Raw genomic sequence first — 18,959 nt, 5'->3', positions numbered from 1 at the left:
CCCCTTACACCCGGCAGCTCTTCACTCTTCTCGGCTGCTCGCCATTTGTGGACCCCGACCCTAGCAGCGTTTTAGCGTGAGCGCTTGTCTTTCCCTGGTAGGCATACAGGCCATATATATTTACTGTGCCTCGCTTGTCCCACCAGTTTGTATTCTCAAATGAACGCTTCGCAAACCTCGTTTTGATACTCCAAAGTCTTTTTGACTAAACATGGATTCGCGCTCAACATTTAGCGTGGGCTCGATAGCGAGTCAGGATGTGCTCACAGCCATACCCAAACTTCTGGGCGGAGTCGTCTTTATGGTTGGAACACTACTTCGACCGAAGTTTGAGGAGAAGACTGACTTGAAGCGGCAGACCATCCTCTACCACACCTCCTTGGCAATCTACAACATTTACTTCCACCCCCTTCGCAAGTTTCCTGGCCCCAAGCTTTACGCTGCCAGCCGACTTCCCTACGTGATAGCTGCGACCCAAGGCAGAATTCTTCGTGTCATCAATGATGCCCACGAGCGGTACGGTGACATTGTTCGAGTTGCTCCCAACGAGCTTTCTTTTACTACCGGCGAGACGGCATGGCAGGAAATCTATGGCTTCCGCGGCGGAAAGAAGGAGGAATTTCAAAAGGACCTCTTTTGGTACTCCAGGCCCGTCAATGGAGTGCGATCAATCATTTCGGCAAATCGCCAGGATCACTCGCGCATGCGCCGCGTCTTTTCCCACGCCTTTTCGGACAAGGCGTTGAGGGATCAGGAGCCTCTGATCCAGCGCTACGTCGAGCTGCTCATCAGACGCCTGCGGGAGAAGTCTGAGAATGGAGAGACTTTTGACCTTGTGAAATATGTGAGTGTCTCGTCCAACTTTATGTTCACAGATTCTGATCCAATCTAGTACAACTTTGCCACTTTTGACATTGTCGGCGACCTGGTCTTTGGCGAGGGCTTTGGATGTCTTGAGAGTGACGACTATAATTCATACGTCGCAACCGTCCTGGGGAACCTCAAGGCCATCACCTTCCAATCATCCATTGCCCGCTACCCTCTCCTCAAAAAACTCTTCACGATGTTCATCCCCGCAGACAAGGTCAGGCTAGCAGTCGATCATTTCAACAATGCCCGGAACAAAGTCACGAAGCGCTTGAACACGGAGACTGAGCGTCCAGACGTCGTCACTTTTGTGCAAAAATACACGGACGAAAAGGGCATCAGTAGGGACGAGCTGGACTCGAATGCCGCCGTTTTCCTCACTGCAGGCAGCGAGACGACGGCAACCACTCTGTCAGGGACGACGTACCATCTCCTCCAGAACCCGGAGAAGATGAAGAAGCTGGTCAAGGAAGTGCGCGAGGCCTTCAGCAGCACCAACGACATCACCATCGAAGCCACGTCGCATCTGCCGTACTTGCTGGCCGTCTTCAACGAGGGCATGCGATGCTATCCCCCCGTCCCCACTGGTTTTCCCCGCATGATTCCCGACAGCGGAGAACAAGTCTCTGGTCACTTCATCCCCGGCGCCACGTCCGTCTACGTCTCGCAGTACCCGGCGTACCACAGCAGCCGCAACTTTGCCGAGCCCAACTCGTTTGTCCCCGAGCGGTGGCTGGACGACGCGCCAGAAAAATTCAAGAACGACAAGAAGTCGGTGCTGATGCCCTTTTCGAATGGCCCGAGAAACTGTATTGGCAAGAAGTGAGTTTTCCCTTGGCTGCTCCGCCCCCGCCTGAGTCGCTTCTCCGCTGCCTGGCACGTGGCTAACCATTTCGACAGCCTTGCGTACGCGGAGATGCGCGTCATCTTGGCTCGCGTGCTGTACGACTTTGATATCGAGATGTGCGATCCCGATTTTCCTTGGCTCGATCAGAGACTGTATACTCTGTGGGAGAAGCCAGCCCTCAACGTCAAGCTCACTCCTGTCGCGCATGACTAGTGCTGTATAGTGAGACTGTGGCTGGATAGCTGAGCATGACCATCTCCTTTATAACGGCACAAATATTCGATTGGCATGTTGATGCCGGTGTATTTTTACCTAGAATGAATGACGAACATTTAAGACATGAAGCTTGTGTTGCTTGCGTGCAAAGCGGCAAGTCAAGCGCGAACCCAGAAACCATCGAGGTTAAAACAGAGATTCGTGATGCCTATTCATCCAGGCCGTGTCAAGCGGGGCGTCCCTTGGTCCCTGGGTCCCGAAGCAGTGGTAACCAGACCCCTGCGCAACCGAGCATTAGCCGATATCAGCAATGTGGTCAATCTGGCAGTTGGAGCCAAGTCGTCAAGCTCGCGCCCACGACAACCCAAGCTCCCAACGTCAACACGTCGCGCCTCAAACATTCGTGAAGTGCCTCTCCCGTTGTCGACATTCGCGCTCGGTCTCATGTAGGGCTTTTGGCCGAGCTTCTGAGGCCGCCGCTGGACTTTTTGTTTTTCCTTCCTTTATTTTTGGTCCCTTCTTCTTGCACATCTCTACCATGCTGTTCTTCAGCTTCATACTGCTGCTGTGCACACTGCCCCTGCTGGCACTATGCGCAGAGGACTTTTACAAGGCAAGCTCGCCCCCGTCCCCAAGGTGCAATTGGTCTACGACTCGGGCTGCAATGCGCAAGTGGTGGGCTTGAGCTAACAACACCGCGCAGTTGCTCGGAGTCGACAGAGATGCCGAAGACCGCGAGCTGCGGAAAGCGTACCGCAAGCTTAGCAAGCAGTACCATCCTGACAAGAACCCGTACGTCTGAAAACACGCCGGACCGCAAGCTACACATCTCCTAACACCAATTCCCCCGCGCAGTGACGATGAATCGGCCCAGGAGCGCTTCGTCGCCATTGCCGAAGCCTACGAGGTCCTCATCGAGCCCGAGACGCGCAAAATCTACGACCAGTACGGACACGACGGGCTGGCCAAGCACAAGCAGGGCCGCGGGCCCGGCCACGCCCACGACCCGTTCGACCTCTTCTCGCGCTTCTTTGGCGGGTCGGGCCACTTTGGCCACCACAGCGGCGAGCGGCGCGGGCCCAACATGGAGGTGCGGCTGGCGGTGCCGCTGCGCGAGTTCTACAACGGCGGCGAGACGACCTTCACCATTGAAAAGGACCACGTGTGCGAGGCGTGCGAGGGCAGCGGCTCCGAAGACGGCCAGGTCGACGTCTGCGGCGTCTGCGGCGGACGGGGGATGCGTATTCAGAAACACATGCTGGCGCCGGGCATCTTCCAGCAGGTCCAGGGTGCGTGCGACGCCTGCGGCGGCAAGGGCAAGACGGTCCGCCACAAGTGCAAGGTGTGCGGCGGGGCGCGCGTGGTCAAGGAGCCCGAGTCCTTCACGGTGCACGTCGAGCGCGGCATGCCCAAGGGGGCGCGCGTATCGTTCGAAAACGAGGCCGACGAGAACCCCGACTGGGTGGCCGGCGACCTGATTGTGCAGCTCGTCGAAAAGGACCCCGCCCTTGGCCCCGCGGACGACGACCACATTGCCAGGACCGACGGCACTTTTTTCAGGCGCAAGGGCAAGGACCTGTTTTGGCGCGAAGTGCTCTCCCTCCGCGAGGCGTGGATGGGCGACTGGGCGCGCAACATCACGCACCTAGACGGGCACGTCGTCAAGCTCAGCCGGCCGCGTGGCGCCGTGGTGCAGCCGGGGTCGGTCGAGGTGCTGGCGGGCGAGGGCATGCCGCTGTGGCAGTCGGACGCCGAGGGCGACGCGCTGCGCTTCGGCAACCTGCTCATCGAGTACGTCGTCGTGCTGCCGGACCAGATGGACAAGGCCATGGAGGGCGACTTTTGGGACACGTGGCAGAAGTGGCGCGCCAAGATTGGCGTCGACTTGTTTGCGGACAGCGGCCGCCCGGTCATTGTCGAGGCAAAGGCTCACGATGAGTTGTAGAGGTGCTGGAGGTTTTTGTTGCTGATAGACGGGGAGTTGGCAGACGGGCTGCCGGCGTCCCGAATGCGCTATGTCATGCTCATAGACTGGTCGGTGGTGGATGGCGTATGTTAGTCGGGCGCTACAGACAATATACCCTTTCTTTGCCATGATCGTGTATTGCTAAAGACACCACCACTGCATCGGTGCCGTCAATCTCGAAGTAGCAGCGTCACTCACGGCCGTTTCAGCCATCCACAAATACACATCAGTCAAGAACATAAAAACAATGGCAAAATACCTTCAATGCGGTCCAACATAACCCAAGTACCCCCAACTTCAAACGTCTACCAAAGGAACGACGTTTTGGCCAGGGCACGGACGGTACCGTCCCAAAAGAGTACCTAGGTAACTCGGGTTCTTGGCAACTTCAAACGTCTACCAAAAGGCGTTTTGGCCGGGGGCACGGACGGCAAGTTGAGATCAGAAACCGAGACAGACGGAACTGCACCTCAGCATGGATTGCATTCCACGAGCATTACCTCAGTGCCAGCCGGACTGACGGACTTTGCATTAGGTGTGGCCCACACATCTTACATATCTTGGCTTGTCTTGCCGTCTCGAAAGCAGGCACCCATCCATGGATGGATGGGTGGAGCTGCGCATGCATCAGTGTTGATTGATGGGGCATTCTGGGGCATTTTGGTACTCCTACTACTACTACTACTACCGCCATACTACAGTACACCAACACAACAGACCGACCGCAGCTAGCTAGCTCCCCGAAACGCCCCCTGCCCCCGCCTCCGTCCCGCACTGGTTGGTTGGTTGGTTGGTCATTAGAGCGACGGAAGAGCTAGGTACCTAGGGAAGAGACAGACTAAAAAGGTTCAAGTGAAGAAAGGACCGACTGGACTGAACGGGGGGGTATATAGAGCAAGCAGGTGAAAGGAAAGACCAAGACGCAAGAAGCCAAAAAAAGCAAAACATAGGTATCCAAGGAACGTCGGAAAAGGAAATCGTGAAAAGGGGGAGAGTTGCGTGGGAGAACATGGCGGAAAGAAACAACCCAAGGTATCAAGACAAAAACACTGACCAACCGTACCAGCGCCGCCGCCACCACCACCACCACAGCGTATCCAAGACAGACTGTCAACACAAGTCTCACCCCATTCAGAGACACGCGGAAAGATCATTCTACTCGCCCACGACGCCCCACTTCTGCAGCTCGGACTCGTCCATTTCCTCTCCCTCGCCGACGCCCTCGGGGAAGCGCCTGACGCGGCGGAGGCTGCGCTCGAGGTACTCCTTGATGACGCAGTCGCCGTTGCCCTGGCAGACCTTTTTGCGGCCGAGGTTCTTGTAGCGCGGGCCGAGAGGCCCGTTGACGTAATGGTACTGGCCGGCGAAGCGGTACTGGCGCGGGTCCGACAGCGGGTAGAACTTGTCGCCCCAGTGGCCGTGGAAGTAGAACCAGTTGGTCGGCGCCTGCGGCGTCCGCGTCGAGGAGCGCAGCTCGTCGGTCGTGTGGTTGTATGTGAAGCTGAAGAGGTTGAGGGCTGGGTCCCACAGCGGGCCGCGGTCTGTGATGTCGTGCAGGAGCCCCCATGGCAGGATGTAGGCGTGCGTTCCAGGCGTCGCGTACATGGCGTGAGTTCCAGTGGCGATGTAGCCGACGGGCTGGACTGGTCAGTTTCGCGTTTTCTCGTCTATGATGGGCAAGACTCACTCTGTTGCCAATCTTCTCCACCGCTTCGAACGCATACGCCTCGCCAAAGTTGTGTTCGCTGAAGAAGACGGCCTTGGGCTTTCCATGGTGGAACCGTATCACCGTGTGCTCCCAGTCGCCCACGTGGTTGCCGAATCTCACGTTGAGCACCACGTTTCCGAGATTGTAGCTGTAAAAGTAGAACCAAAAGGCGTCAATGACACCGTCGCCCTTGTCCACGACGACTAGGACTGCCGGCGCGTCACTGCGACCTCCTGGACTGCCAGCGGCCTCACCAGCCGACCAGTCCAACCGCTTTACCTGTCTTCTTTGCATTCGGGGCTCGTGATCGACGAATTCCTCCTCTTCACCAACGAGCTCTTCTCCCTCGTCTGTCTCCGTTGGGGTCGTCTGCGTAGCTTCGTTCGGGTTGGTTCGTACACCACCCCTCGTTTTGCTATCGCCATTCCCGGCCTCATACCACGGGCGGTCGTCCTTGTCTGGCAAGTCGCCGTCTATGCGACTATCCCAGTCTGCCCACGCAACGGGCCAGTCATTGTCGTCCTCGTGCCCCGGGCGGACAGGCACGTTGGACTTGCCGCCAAGCCAATCTGGGCGGTCTTCGACATTGTCGTCACTCTGGAGATAGACAAAGCGGCCAAACTGGTTCAGCTCGTCCAAGTCTGACAGAGTGGGGTGGTCGGACCGCGCCTGTATCGGCGTGTAGTTGAGGTGCGGAGTGGTATGAATAAGGTGGTCGGCAATGTCACAGGGCCAAAACTTTTCTCCCGAAAACAAGTGCATCAAGGGGGCGTAGTCCAGCACGTACTGCGGTATCTCACGCAGCACGCGCTCATCCTCTGACCAGTCCTCCGGCGACGTCTTTCCACTCTTCCAAAAGTCACTGAGGTCCGAGTGGTCTGCCAACGCCTCTTGCTTCTTTCCTCCAAGATTGCCGAGCCACTTGGACCGATTGAGGTGGGTGGCGCCGCATATTCCAAACCATTGGCACGCCTTGCGGGTTGCCCACGACTTGGAGCTCGAAATCCACTGCTGCTCCTCCAATCCCTCGGAGCCAGCCGGTACATGGGTATGTTGGTAGACTTGCGAGACGGTGAAGAGACTTGCAAAAGTCGAAAGAATGGCGATTGGGACACGCTTCCCCATCAACATCAGAGAGTCGGTCGTGTTTTGAAGCGCAGCGTCGCAGCTGTTTGGAGAGGGGTCATGCGGACCGGTTTCTGGGTGATGGCGAGCAACGTCTACCAGAGGCGTTGGAATGTCGAGGTAGGACGGGGTAGAGCTAGCTACCGGGGGGCTCGTCAACGAGTGGAGAGAGGAGATGGCGTGGCCAAAGCCAGCAACTGCTGGCGGCAGGCCTGGGTGAAGTAGCGGCGCCTGGCCGCCATGGTCCGGGAGAACAGGCACTAGACAGGGCAAAGACGCACGAGTTAGCCACAGACAAAGTGGTGGGCCTATGGGGGCGGACTTACTGGTATGAGGTCAGAAGATGCGTCCGAGGAGAGGTGTTTGGGGGCGCCGGTGTGGATTAGCAGGTCCGGGAGCGGAAACGGACAGAGCCCGGAGGAGCTGACAGCAGGCTGCGATCGACAACCAGGACTCGACTGCAGGGCGTTGGCATTGCAGTCGAAGAGGTGATTGGTGACAGAGGCAGCGGTTAGAGAGAGTCCAGAAGCGAAAGGATTGACACGATCAAGCGGGTTGGCGGAGGATTGGCCGATGAGTGGAGAGTACGGGAAGATGGACTTGGGCGATGATGACGCAGCAGACAATTGCAAGTGTCGGCTCTGTTTCGGGGCCGGCGTGGCTGCTGAGCAATTGATTTTGCGTGGTGGAGACGACCAGATGGCTTGATTAGTACGAAGCCGCGGGCATCCGGCGAGGGTGAGATTTTTGGCCAACTCACAGCGACCAAGTCAGCTTGGCGGTGGTTGGTTTGTGGTGTGTTGGTGGTGGTGACGATAAGATAGGACTGGGAATGTGGATGGTGGGGCTCGCAGCCTTCCGTCAATGCCCAGACCGGCACGCGAGCCGATCCCGACAAGGCGCGCATCCCTGGGGCTCTCGTCGACTTCACTTTTTCTTTTCTCCCTCTCTCAACCACCAACCCACCATGGACTGAGACAGGCCACCCCCTCCTCGCCGCCATTGCAACCATGGACATGCTCCACCACACTTCGCTCTCCGATCATCCTCGTCCCGCGCGCCGAAAATTTTGACCCCGACCGCCACCATGGCCGCCGCACCCGCTTCCGCAAACCGCGGCGCCGACTCGGACCACGACTGGGAGTACGAGTATGACGACACCGAAACCCAGGTCCGTCAAGTCAGCCTGTCTCTCTAGGCCCCCGTCACTCACCCCCGCTTACAGGATGTCTACCTCTCCCTCGACCTAACGTCGCACACAAACGTCGCCGGCCCCAAAAAGGGCTTCAACAAGCTCGAGCACGACATTTTTGCTGATGAAGTTGGCAAGAACAAGACCCGCAATCAGCACCAGGATGGCGACAACGAACAAAATCTGCAAGAGCAGGGAGACGACATGGAAGCCGAGGAAGACGAGGAAGACGTGGATCGCCTCCAGGTCGTTGGCCTCCACACAAACAACCCCATCGTCTCCTACCAGGGCCAAGCCTTTACTTGCAAGTGGGCATCAACCGTGGGGACAGACTTGTTCTTTGCGCGCGCCCCCGACGCCGACCCCGACGATGATCAACCAGCCCCATTGCGCCAACTGGGCGCGTTCAACATGCTCGGTGCCAGCTCGACCCGCCTCGTCGCCACGGCTGCCAAACTGCGCGAGCGCTCATCTGCCGAGCAGCGCGGCATGGTGACGGCCGGTCCTTCGACCTCGAAAACCCCAGCCGCCGCCAATCCCTCTTCTTTCGCCTTTACGCCCTCCGCCGACCTCCCGCACTTCCTCCTCCCCGCCGACGCCACTCGCGCTCAGAAGCGCCAGGCGACCTTTCTCGAAAACTTTGCCGCCGTCAAGGCGCGCCTCGGCGAGCAAGACGAGGTTCGCACGTCGTCGTTCACGTCGAGAGGCCTGAACCGCTCGGCTGCGGCCGATGCGACGGCAAACGACGCGGCGGGCCCGTCGACCCCTAGGCGCGCTGCAAACCCCAGGCAATCCGTGTCCTTCCTGTCGGCCAACGAGAGCACCCCGGCAGACGGCAACGCCAGCCCCCAGTCCCCCGCCTCTGCTGCCTCGCCCAGCGCGACAGAACCGGCTCCCACGCGAGCCAGGGGCCGTGGCAAGGTAGGCCGACCACGGGGGCGCGGACGCGGTCGTGGAAGACGTGCGCGTAGTCGAGGCACGAGGGGCAGGGGCCGCAAGACGGTGGCCGCAGACGAAGGCGATGGCGAGGGTGCAGGGGAATCCGTGCCCACGCCGGGCGCTTGGGAAGACGCAATGACGGGCGTCGAGACTAGCGCGGGCAGTCCCTCGAGAGGCTCGGTGGGAGAGGCGTTGACGCAGCAGCAGCAGCAGCAGCATCAACAGGAGGAGAGACAAGACGCCATGCAAGAATGAAAGCACGAGAGCACATGGCCTTTCAAGAGGGCAATTGACGTACGTGCTCAGGGGAAAGGAAAAGAAAAGCATTAGATACCCAACCAGCCAGCCAGGCAGCCAGCCACATACATCAAAGAACAACAGGCTCTTTACCACTTCACTTCATCAGCCTCTCGCTCTCGCACCTCCTCAAGCGACTCCCTCCACCCAAAAGCCTACCTGGCTACCTACTCCGTTCACAATCTCCCTTTGTACCCTGCAAACAATTTTCAACCCGCTTCAGCCACACGTTTACGCATCGACTTGCCTTTCCCACGCATCCCAAAGCGTGCGCGCGCCATCTGACATGCAGTAGGTACATACCATGGGTAGGCAATATGGAAGCAAAGAAAAGCCGAATCCAAGCCGCCATTCTGTTCGTGCCTTGCGCAGGTAGGTCCCTGGCACGCCTAGGTAGCTCTCCGGGCATCATCCGTCGTTTCACCACCATGTACGACTATAGTAGCTCGGTCTAGGTACTGTAGGTATATTTCCAAACCCAACTGGCGGTTCTGCATAAAGTCCAGTACGTACGCGCTCGTTCATCTCTGGCGCTTCTTTGTCTGTAGACAATGAGACAAGTAGCTTGCTTGGAGCTCCAAACCTCACCCTCACCCTCACCCTCACCATCCTCTTCCACTCTCCCGTAGGTCCATCTGCCAGCCCAGCCCAGCCCAGCCCAGCCCAGTGCATCCAGTCCCCTACAGGGAAGCGACAGGGAAGTAGAATCAAGCGCAGGCAGCGCATTCGCCAGCTTGGATGCACGCATGCTGTGCATGCGCAGGCAGTCGATTATGAGTACACGATGCCCAGACGCGGCTAGGAGGGCTGCTTGTATGCGTGTATGTATGTATGCGCGGCCGGCCGGCCGGCTGGCTGGCTAGCTAGCTAGCTAGCTACATTTGCGTCTAGATGGATGGCTAGATGGATGGCTAGATTGGTGGCAAGACAAGACAAGACAAGGCAAGGCGACAGTTGCTGGCCGGCCGGGCAAGAAGAGCGGTGAGCGGTGTGGTGGTTCTGGTCCACCTAGCTTCCTTTCCTTCCTCCCGTCCGCTACCTACGGTCGAGTGAGTGTGAGAAGGGCACCACACACACACGCACGCACGCTTGCTCTATACAGTGCGGTGCGGTGCAGTGCCAGTGCAAGTGTCAGGACAATGTTTACATTGCCTACAAACCGGTACGCGTCTACGGTACATGATGGAGCCAAACCATCCATCCATCCAACTCTCCATCCACCAACCGGCGCAGGGCTGGCTGGGCTGGCTGGTGTCCTGGCAGTGCTTCATGTTGCTATGTGGTGGCATTGTAGATGGACGTATGTAGGCAGCGAGGGAGGCATTGACGGCGACATCCAAGGCAGACGACAGGACGACGCGGTGGGAGAGACAAGCAGCAAGCAGCAGGCAACAAACAGCCAAGGCTTCGGCCGAGTGACTCGTTCGCTCGTTCGTTTCGTTCGGCTACGTACATACTGTGAGCTGGGCTGGGCGATGGTGGTGTGGTCGACGTGGTGGTGGACGCAGGCGTCCCGAGGTCGGCAGATCAGGGAAAGAAGACGAGTGTAGGTTTCTCTTTCAAAAAAGGGTGGACCAAGGCGGGGAGAGCAACCGCCGTTCGTTCGGCCCATGTGGATGGTAGATGCACGAGTCCAGCGACGTGGTTTTGGTTGTTCAACCAAGCTTCGATTTCTAGACAGACGCGGCAGTTTTGCTCTGGCTGCCATGCCACTGCCATGACCGAGTGTTGAGATCCCCACCGCGAGTCCAGAGATGATGGGGGCACGGAAAGAGGATAAGCAGGAGGGAGGTGGTCGGCGAGATGAGATGAGACGAGACAAAGTGGAAAGAGGAGAGGACGAAAGCGCTGCGTAACTGCATCAACGTCATGAGACGTGCCCAAGGGAACTCGTGAAAGCCGGCCACATAGCCAGGGAGGGTACTCCATCCAACCATCCGACCCAACAACCCACCAACGCCTCGCCGAGATCCATCGCCTTCCTGCACCATGCCAAGACGAGTTGAAAAAGACACCCAAAAAGGAAATGGAGAGGGGACAGAAGATGGAAAAAGTCTATTGCAAAATCGTCAACATCGTGGGTAGCGTGGGCGGGGACATGATCGATGCATAGAAACAAAAAAAAAGGCAAATAAAAAAAAAACGAAACCCAACCCCCATGCTGCGATCCATCCAAAATCCCTGCGCACATCCACCTGACACGTCCGTCCCGTCTAACATACTTGCTCAGCCCTACATCTGAGCTTAGATAGGGCGACGACGCAACACGTTCGGTCCGCAATTGGGTTGCGGTGCGGTCAAATAATGGCCCGATTGGACGACCACGAACAAAAAAGAAAAAAAGATTTGGCGACATTTCCACATGCAATAATTGGTTGCGCCGAGCAGCTCTTTTTAGAGTTTCGAAAGCATGCGCCGATCCAACAGCCCACCGGGCAAGAATGAGGCTAGGGAAAAAGTCAATGACGCGGCGCCGTCGAGGCGGACGTGACGTGGTCGACACCGAGAGGCAGAGCTGATGATGGACGAGTGCCTGGAATACGAACGACTTGGGAAGTGTGGCTATGGCGGTGCTGCAGGTGGAGGAGCAGGTGGAGGAGGTGCTAATTGGACGCCGGCGCCTTGCGAATCCACGTCCATGATGTCGGCCGAGGCGGCATTGAAGGGCAGGGCGGTCCAGCCCTCCGAGTCGGACACGATGGACGGCGGGCGACTGATGCTGCCGCTCGCGCTGAGCGGGAACGCCGCGGCGCCGTCGACATCTTGGAGTTCGAAGTGGAAAATGGGAATGTCGTTTGCGGGCGAGTCCACCTTGCGGCGCAAACGACGTGCGGGCGAGTAGCTGTCGTCGGTATCCACGGGCCTCTCGATATCTGCATTGTCCGTGTCGCTGCCCTCAATCTCGCTGAACCTGCGCTTGAAGCGTCGGTTCATGCGCCGTTTTTTGCGCTGCAAGAACCGGCGTTGCCGCTCTCCCGCGTCGCCTGCACTCTTTCCCAATTCGTCGCTGTCGCAGTTCAAGTCTTGAAATCGCGTTGCGATGCCGCAGTCGTCTCCGTTACACGGCCGGTCTCGGTCCGCTGGAGGCTCCTCAAAGCCGTCGGGTAGCACAATCTCTATTCCCATTTGGTTTTCCGCGTCGTCTTCGGGGACTTCCTCGACGTCAATCTCGGCATTGGCCACTGGCGATATGGGGACGTATTCGTTTGGTGAGAGGGCCTCGCTCACGGAGCCTGCGTCGCCGGCTGACGCCACAGACAAGTCATCCCTTGCATGATGATCGCCCAGGTTGAGTGATTCCCGCGACGAGACGTGCGATAGTGGCGGACGAGTGTAGGAGATGGGATGGTCCCGTCCGGAGGGTGGCTCGCCAAATTCCAGCGGCGGCGACTCTGCCAATTGCGGCGTGCTCATGCGTTTGTAAAAGGTGAATGGCGGGCTCGGTGCTCCGGGAGTTGCAGGAGGACTCGTCGGCCGGGTTGCCGGTGCCTCGAATGGTGGAGGAGGTGGTGGAAAGGGTGCTTCCAGGAGAGGGTTCGGCCCGTTCATGGTTTTTATCTGGTCGTCGGTCGATGACGCCGGTCCTGGGAAATGTTCGGTTCAAAGACGTGGGGTATGACGTTTGTGGAAAAAGGCCTTGACGAGGTCTATCATTTTCTTGGACAGTAGGTAGAATTTGGTATTACAGCATTGGTAGGAAGCCGCGGTATTCAGTGCGGAGCTGTGGGATGGACAATGGAATCAGGCGGGCTGCCGCCGCTGGAGTAGGGCGTTGGTAGAGCGGAATTGGATGCTCGCCGTCGACGTCAGGGATGGTCCAGAGGTCCAGGTTGCGGGGAGAGGTAGAGGTTTATAGGGAGAACGGGAAATACATGTGCAGTGGGTTCCTTGTTTCCCGGCTGCTTACCTACGAGAGGGTTCTTGGTATGACAGGCTGAGCCAGAGAGTCGCTAACATGCGCCCGCATCTGCACCTGCGCGCGTGCATGGCCGCCATGGCGAGGAGAACGAGCACTGGCAGTGTGTCAATTAATGCTGTTTTCAACTGCTTGACCCTCTTTGCCTTGCCGCATAACCACCACTCTGGGATGTTCCATGCAGTAATAACGAGAGCGAGCGTGTTGGCAGTAGTTCGTCCTGCTGTCCATCCGTGGCGGGGTCGATGGAGAGACGTCCAGTCGTCGTCGTGGGGTTATCGCGCTTGCTCACCGCCTTGTGCATGAGTCGCGTCGGCTTAGTCACCCGGAGCCCGGCTCAACATAATTCCCCCCTGCGGCGAGCTGTCGGGCTGTTAGCCCAGGTTGGCAGCAAGGACACCTCTCAGTTCGCATCTCCATTTGTGTCCATGTTGGCCGCCTCTTGAACGGTGCCGCTGTCTCTCGCCAATTGCTCTCCCGTGCTCTTTTCCCGACGCTCCTTCAGCTCCTTCATTTCCCACGCGCCGAGACCTACTGCGATTGAGCGACCACTTCCATCCTGTGAAGCTGCGGCTTCTCCCTAACAGCCACCATGCAGTCCCCATCAATGCTCACCAAAGTGCGTCTTCCACCTATGCCTCTCCGGAGCACACCAATAACACCTCACAGTTCGAGTCCAAGTCCTCGAGGGCCAAGGGCATCGCCTTTCACCCCAAGCGGTACGCGCCCTGAGCGCCTGATTCCCAACCTCCGCTGACCCAGCAGGCCATGGATTCTCGTCTCGCTGCACTCGTCCACGATCCAGCTCTGGGACTACCGCATGGGCACCCTCATCGACCGCTTCGAGGAACACGACGGCCCCGTCCGCGGCATCGACTTTCACAAGACACAGCCCCTCTTCGTCTCAGGAGGAGACGACTACAAAATCAAAGTCTGGTCGTACCAGACGCGGAGATGTCTCTTTACCCTCAACGGCCACTTGGACTATGTGCGCACCGTCTTCTTCCATCACGAGCTCCCCTGGATCCTCTCCAGTTCCGACGACCAGACAATTAGGATATGGAACTGGCAAAACAGGTCGTTGAGTACGTCACTCTGTCAAAAGGCGTGCGCGACATGCTGACAATTTAGTCTGCACCATGACTGGCCACAACCACTACACCATGTGCGCGCAGTTCCACCCCAAGGAGGACCTCGTCGTCTCCGCCTCCCTCGACCAGTCGGTCCGCGTGTGGGACATTTCAGGCTTGCGCAAGAAGCACTCGGCCCCGACCTCGATGACCTTTGAGGACCAGATTGCGCGCGCCAATTCGAACCAGGCCGACATGTTTGGAAACACGGATGCGGTGGTCAAGTTTGTTCTCGAGGGTCATGACCGCGGCGTCAACTGGGTGGCCTTCCACCCTACACTGCCGCTGATTGTTTCCGCCGGAGATGATCGCCTCGTCAAGCTTTGGAGGATGAGTGAGACCAAGGCTTGGGAGGTCGACACTTGTCGCGGACATTTCGCCAACGTTTCGGCCTGTTTGTTCCACCCGCACCAGGACTTGATAATTTCCGTGGGCGAGGACAAGTCCATCAGGGTGTGGGATCTCAACAAGCGCGTCTCGGTGCAGTCTTTCAAGAGGGAGACTGATCGCTTCTGGGTCATTGCTGCGCATCCCGAGATCAACCTTTTTGCGGCTGGTCACGACAATGGAGTCATGGTTTTTAAGCTCGAGCGCGAGAGACCCGCCTCGGCAGTATACCAGAACCAGCTCTTCTACATCACCAAGGAGAAGCACGTCCGCTCATACGACTTTACCAAGAATGTCGAGTCGCCGTCGATGCTGTCTCTCAAGAAGCTCGGCAGCCCGTGGGTTCCGCCGAGAACTCTGTCGTACAACCCAGCAGAACGCGCCATTCTCGTCACCTCGCCCGCCGATGGAGGCTGCTACGAGCTCATCAGCCTGCCACGGGACGCCAGCGGAGCAGTCGAGCCAACCGATACCAAGCGTGGAGCTGGAAACTCTGCCGTCTTCGTTGCCCGGAACAGATTTGCAGTCTTCAACCAGGCGCACCAGCAAATCGACATCAAGGATCTCTCTGGCTCGACGACCAAGACAATCAAACCCCCTCCAGGAACCGTCGACATTTACTTTGGCGGAACTGGTTGTCTCCTTCTCATCACACCCGCGTCCGTCGTCCTGTACGACATTCAGCAAAAGAAGCATCTCGCCGAACTCTCCGTCCCTGGTGTCAAGTACGTCATTTGGTCAAACGACGGCCTGCACGCTGCTCTGCTCAGTAAACACAATGTGACCATTGTCACCAAGAACCTCGAGCAGGTTAGTACCCTGCACGAGACCATCAGGATCAAGAGTGCGACTTGGGATGACGCCGGTGTCCTGCTCTACTCGACGCTCAACCACATCAAGTACACTCTGATGAACGGTGACAACGGCATCGTCCGCACGCTGGAGCACACTGTCTATTTGGTCAAGGTCAAGGGCCGCAACGTCTACTGCCTTGACCGCTCTGCCAAACCCAAGATCCTCCAGATTGACCCTACCGAGTACCGCTTTAAGCTTGCACTCATCAAGCGCAACTATGGCGAAATGCTCAACATCATCAAGACGTCGAGTTTGGTCGGTCAAAGCATCATTGCCTACCTGCAGAAGAAGGGATACCCCGAGATTGCTCTCCAGTTCGTGCAAGACCCCCAGACGCGGTTCGAGCTTGCTATCGAGTGCGGCAACCTCGACGTCGCCGTGGAGATGGCCAAGGAGCTCGACAGGCCACAGCTTTGGACTCGCCTGACCACCGAGGCTCTGGCCCATGGCAACCACAAGGTCGTCGAAATGACGTACCAAAAGCTGCGCACATTCGACAAGCTGTCCTTCCTTTACCTCTCGACTGGTGACAGGGAGAAGCTTACAAGGATGGCCAAGATTGCAGAGCACCGTGGTGACATGACTTCAAGATTCCAAAACGCCATCTACCTTGGCGATGTCGAGAGCAGGATCGAGATGTTTAAGGAAATTGATCAATGTAAGTTTTCCACACTCTTGCTTGGTCCGGCTAACATGCGCAGATCCCCTTGCGTACATGCTCGCCAAGTCCAACGGTCTCGAAGACGAATGCCAGTCCATCCTGGAAGCGTGCGGTCTGACTGAAGACCAAATCGAGCTCCCCCAGATCGGCGAGGCTTTGTCGCCACCCAAACCCATCGTCCCAACCTACAACGCCAACTGGCCGGCCAAGGGCTCTGGCGTATCAGTGTTTGAAAAGGCACTGATGGGCGAAGAGCTTGACGCAGACGAGCTGGCCCCGGCAACCAACGGCTACGACGACGAGGATCTCATCCAGCCCGAGACGGATGCCGCTGGAAACGGTGTGCTCGATGATGGCGAGGAAGACGAAGATGCCGCCGGCTGGGACATGGGTGGAGACGACGACATTGAAGCCGAGGACGACTTTGTCAATGTCGAGACTGAAGATTTGGGTGCCGGTGTCAGCGAGGCCGACATTTGGACGAGAAATTCGCCAGTGGCAGCTGATCACGTCGCTGGCGGTTCCTTTGAAAGTGCAATGGCACTTCTCAACCGCCAGGTTGGCGCGGTCAACTTCCAGCCACTTGAGTGGAGATTCCAGGAGATTTTCCAGGCATCAAAAACCTTCCTGCCGGCTAGCGTTGGCCTTCCACCGCTAGTCAACTACGTGAGGCGGACAGTCGACGAGACGGACACACGCAAGGTGTTGCCGCTGATCCCGCGTGACATTGAGTCAATCACTGCCAACGAGCTGGCAGCAGGCAAGACGGCCATGCGCACCAACAAGCTCGAAGAAGGCATCACCGCGTTCAAGAAGATTTTGCACCTCATGCTCGTCAACGCCGTCACGACGCAAGCCGAAGTTGCCGAGGCCAAGAGGCTCATCGCGACGGCGGCGCAATACGCGCTGGCGATGAGCATCGAGCTCGAGCGCCGAGCACTGACGAACAACAGCCCAGACATTTCGGGGCTGGACGAAGAGACCAAGAAGCGGGCGCTTGAGCTGTCGGCCTACTTTACGGTGCCGGACCTGGAACGGGCGCACAAGGCGCTGGCGCTCTTCGCGGCCATGAATTTTGCGCATAAGAACAAGCAGGCGTCGTCGGCGCTGTCGTTTGCCAACGCGCTGCTGGACCGCGGCTCGACCAACGCCAAGTTCAAGGAGTCTGCGCGCCGCGTCAAGACGGTGTCGGAGCGCAACCCCTCGGACGCGGTCGAGATTGACTTTGACACGTTTGCCGACTTTGACGTGTGCGCCGCCAGCCTGACGCCCATCTACGCCGGCTCGGCAAGTTCGGCATGCCAGTTTTGCAGCGTCAAGTACCAGAGCCGGTACAAGGGCACGGTGTGCAAGGTCTGCGAGGTCTGCCAGGTGGGTGCTTCGGCGAGCGGGTTGCGGTTGTGTTTGTAGAGTGAGTTGGTTCTTAAGGGCCAAGGCAAGGTGTATGGATGACTTTTTCTCTCTTCTTTTCTTGGGAGGAACCGCACGCACGCATTATTCTCACAAAATTCGGGCGGCGAGACGACAGAGTGTGCAGTGCATGGGTAGACATGATACGTAGGTACGAGGAAATCAAACATGTCTGACAATAACACCTGGAAGCCGCGCGCATCGTCTTTCCGCATTTGGTCGACACGGAACTCTGTTACCCTTTGTCCTCACAAAATCTGAGGTACAAGTCATGAAGACGATATCCGAGCCATCCATCCATCCCGCCAACGCGTGGATTTGAGAAGAATTAATCATCATCGTCCTCATGGCCATTGAGGCTTTTGCTTGGCTTCGAGTTGTTGCTCCCTCCCGCTCTGGTGGTCCCACGGCAGACAACCACCAAGACTACCTATGTACCTATACCAATTACCCGATTCGGACAAGCCGGGCGTAGGTAGCGTCATTATCATTCCGCATTAATCCGACTGGGTTGGAGAGAAAGAGAGCAAGTTAAACGCTCCAGACCATTCGCCCTTACAAACACCCTCATGTTCTAGACGAAGAAAGGCACTGCAGCAGGGGAGGCAGAGATATGCTTAATTGCACAGGCAGTAATGATGCACTGCAGACCTAAAAAGCGACTGTCCGGGTTGCACCCGAGAAAGCTTCGAGCGTGTCGTCCGATGGATGGTTCGCAGAGCTAGGAACAAATGTTGTTAGGGAAGGGCATGACGCAATGCTGTCTAGGTGTTTGACTCGAGAATGGTGATGATGATGGCGGTTGGTGGGCGCTCAACAGTGCGCGTCATATGGCATTCCTGACTAGCTATAGCAAAGAGAAAAAAGGGAACGCGAGCAAGGGGGGAGAAAGAGAGCACACGCGCTGGTCAGGTCAGGTCAGGCAGCCTTATGACACACACAACACAGCGCAGAGAGAAAAAGGGAACACAGGAGAGGCAGCGGCAGCGGCAGCGGCCTTGGATCCGTGGCCGAGTGGACGGGCGGCAACTAGTGCGGGCGACGGGCGGGCGGTGCGCGTGTCGAGGACAATTATTTATGAGGTGAAAGAGTCGTCCCCGTTTCATTTTCGTGCCTTTGCAGGCCCGATAGCGGGACGGCGACGGCGACGGCGACGGCGACGGGTGGATGCAAGGGGTCGAGCTGGCTCTAATTGTAGTTGGTAGTCGTACTGGCGACCGACGGGCTGCTGAGCTGCTGCGTGCGACTGGTCCCTTGGAGCGTTGGAGTGCGGGGTCGACTGAGGTGAAGAGGTAGGGTCATGCTGAGTATGTTGTTTGATGGTGTTTTGCGGTTTCGGGGGCGCAGACGCCATCGGGCCGCCGTAAGAGCCTTATCGTCACGTCATGATTGTCGCGCGTCAAGGTGGTGGTTAGATGGTTATACAGTTATGGACAGCTACAC

At 57.7% G+C, this 18,959-nt stretch overlaps 7 protein-coding genes across 7 annotated transcripts; 4 read left to right on the top strand and 3 right to left on the bottom strand.

Annotated features, from left to right (window-relative positions):
* Positions 1 to 301: 301 nt before the first annotated feature.
* BKA78DRAFT_257455 (isotrichodermin C-15 hydroxylase) lies at positions 302 to 1,927 on the top strand (the record flags this gene model as incomplete). Its single annotated transcript, XM_066885190.1, has 3 exons — positions 302 to 844; positions 893 to 1,689; positions 1,768 to 1,927. The coding sequence occupies 3 exons, from the start codon at positions 302 to 304 to the stop codon at positions 1,925 to 1,927; spliced, it is 1,500 nt and encodes a 499-aa protein (XP_066739534.1).
* A 251-nt stretch (positions 1,928 to 2,178) lies between these two features.
* Positions 2,179 to 4,148, top strand: BKA78DRAFT_324561 (uncharacterized protein). The gene is made up of 3 exons (XM_066889304.1): positions 2,179 to 2,543; positions 2,634 to 2,722; positions 2,786 to 4,148. The coding sequence occupies exons 1-3, from the start codon at positions 2,241 to 2,243 to the stop codon at positions 3,873 to 3,875; spliced, it is 1,482 nt and encodes a 493-aa protein (XP_066739533.1). The 5' UTR covers positions 2,179 to 2,240; the 3' UTR covers positions 3,876 to 4,148.
* A 903-nt stretch (positions 4,149 to 5,051) lies between these two features.
* Positions 5,052 to 6,735, bottom strand: BKA78DRAFT_356373 (uncharacterized protein; the record flags this gene model as incomplete). Its single annotated transcript, XM_066892049.1, has 2 exons — positions 5,052 to 5,534; positions 5,584 to 6,735. The coding sequence occupies 2 exons, from the start codon at positions 6,733 to 6,735 to the stop codon at positions 5,052 to 5,054; spliced, it is 1,635 nt and encodes a 544-aa protein (XP_066739532.1).
* An 875-nt stretch (positions 6,736 to 7,610) lies between these two features.
* BKA78DRAFT_324557 (uncharacterized protein) lies at positions 7,611 to 9,511 on the top strand. The gene is made up of 2 exons (XM_066889303.1): positions 7,611 to 7,900; positions 7,955 to 9,511. The coding sequence occupies exons 1-2, from the start codon at positions 7,817 to 7,819 to the stop codon at positions 9,113 to 9,115; spliced, it is 1,245 nt and encodes a 414-aa protein (XP_066739531.1). The 5' UTR covers positions 7,611 to 7,816; the 3' UTR covers positions 9,116 to 9,511.
* A 1,354-nt stretch (positions 9,512 to 10,865) lies between these two features.
* BKA78DRAFT_37442 (uncharacterized protein) lies at positions 10,866 to 11,616 on the bottom strand. The gene has a single exon (XM_066892794.1). It carries the CDS (start codon positions 11,511 to 11,513, stop codon positions 11,025 to 11,027), a length of 489 nt encoding a protein of 162 aa, XP_066739530.1. The 5' UTR covers positions 11,514 to 11,616; the 3' UTR covers positions 10,866 to 11,024.
* A 103-nt stretch (positions 11,617 to 11,719) lies between these two features.
* BKA78DRAFT_299221 (uncharacterized protein) lies at positions 11,720 to 12,706 on the bottom strand (the record flags this gene model as incomplete). Its single annotated transcript, XM_066887025.1, has 1 exon — positions 11,720 to 12,706. One exon carries the CDS (start codon positions 12,704 to 12,706, stop codon positions 11,720 to 11,722), a length of 987 nt encoding a protein of 328 aa, XP_066739529.1.
* A 436-nt stretch (positions 12,707 to 13,142) lies between these two features.
* BKA78DRAFT_333458 (coatomer WD associated region-domain-containing protein) lies at positions 13,143 to 17,516 on the top strand (the record flags this gene model as incomplete). The annotated part of the gene is made up of 5 exons (XM_066890082.1): positions 13,143 to 13,154; positions 13,743 to 13,792; positions 13,839 to 14,158; positions 14,205 to 16,103; positions 16,147 to 17,516. 5 exons carry the CDS (start codon positions 13,143 to 13,145, stop codon positions 17,514 to 17,516), a joined length of 3,651 nt encoding a protein of 1,216 aa, XP_066739528.1.
* Positions 17,517 to 18,959: the final 1,443 nt, after the last annotated feature.

The sequence above is a fragment of the Phyllosticta capitalensis genome (genome assembly GCF_038381095.1).
Source record: "Phyllosticta capitalensis strain CBS 128856 chromosome Unknown BKA78scaffold_11, whole genome shotgun sequence".
Lineage (NCBI taxonomy): Eukaryota > Fungi > Ascomycota > Dothideomycetes > Botryosphaeriales > Phyllostictaceae > Phyllosticta > Phyllosticta capitalensis.
The sequence above is the reverse complement of the archived record's forward strand: the minus strand, read 5'-3'. Positions and strand labels throughout refer to the sequence as shown.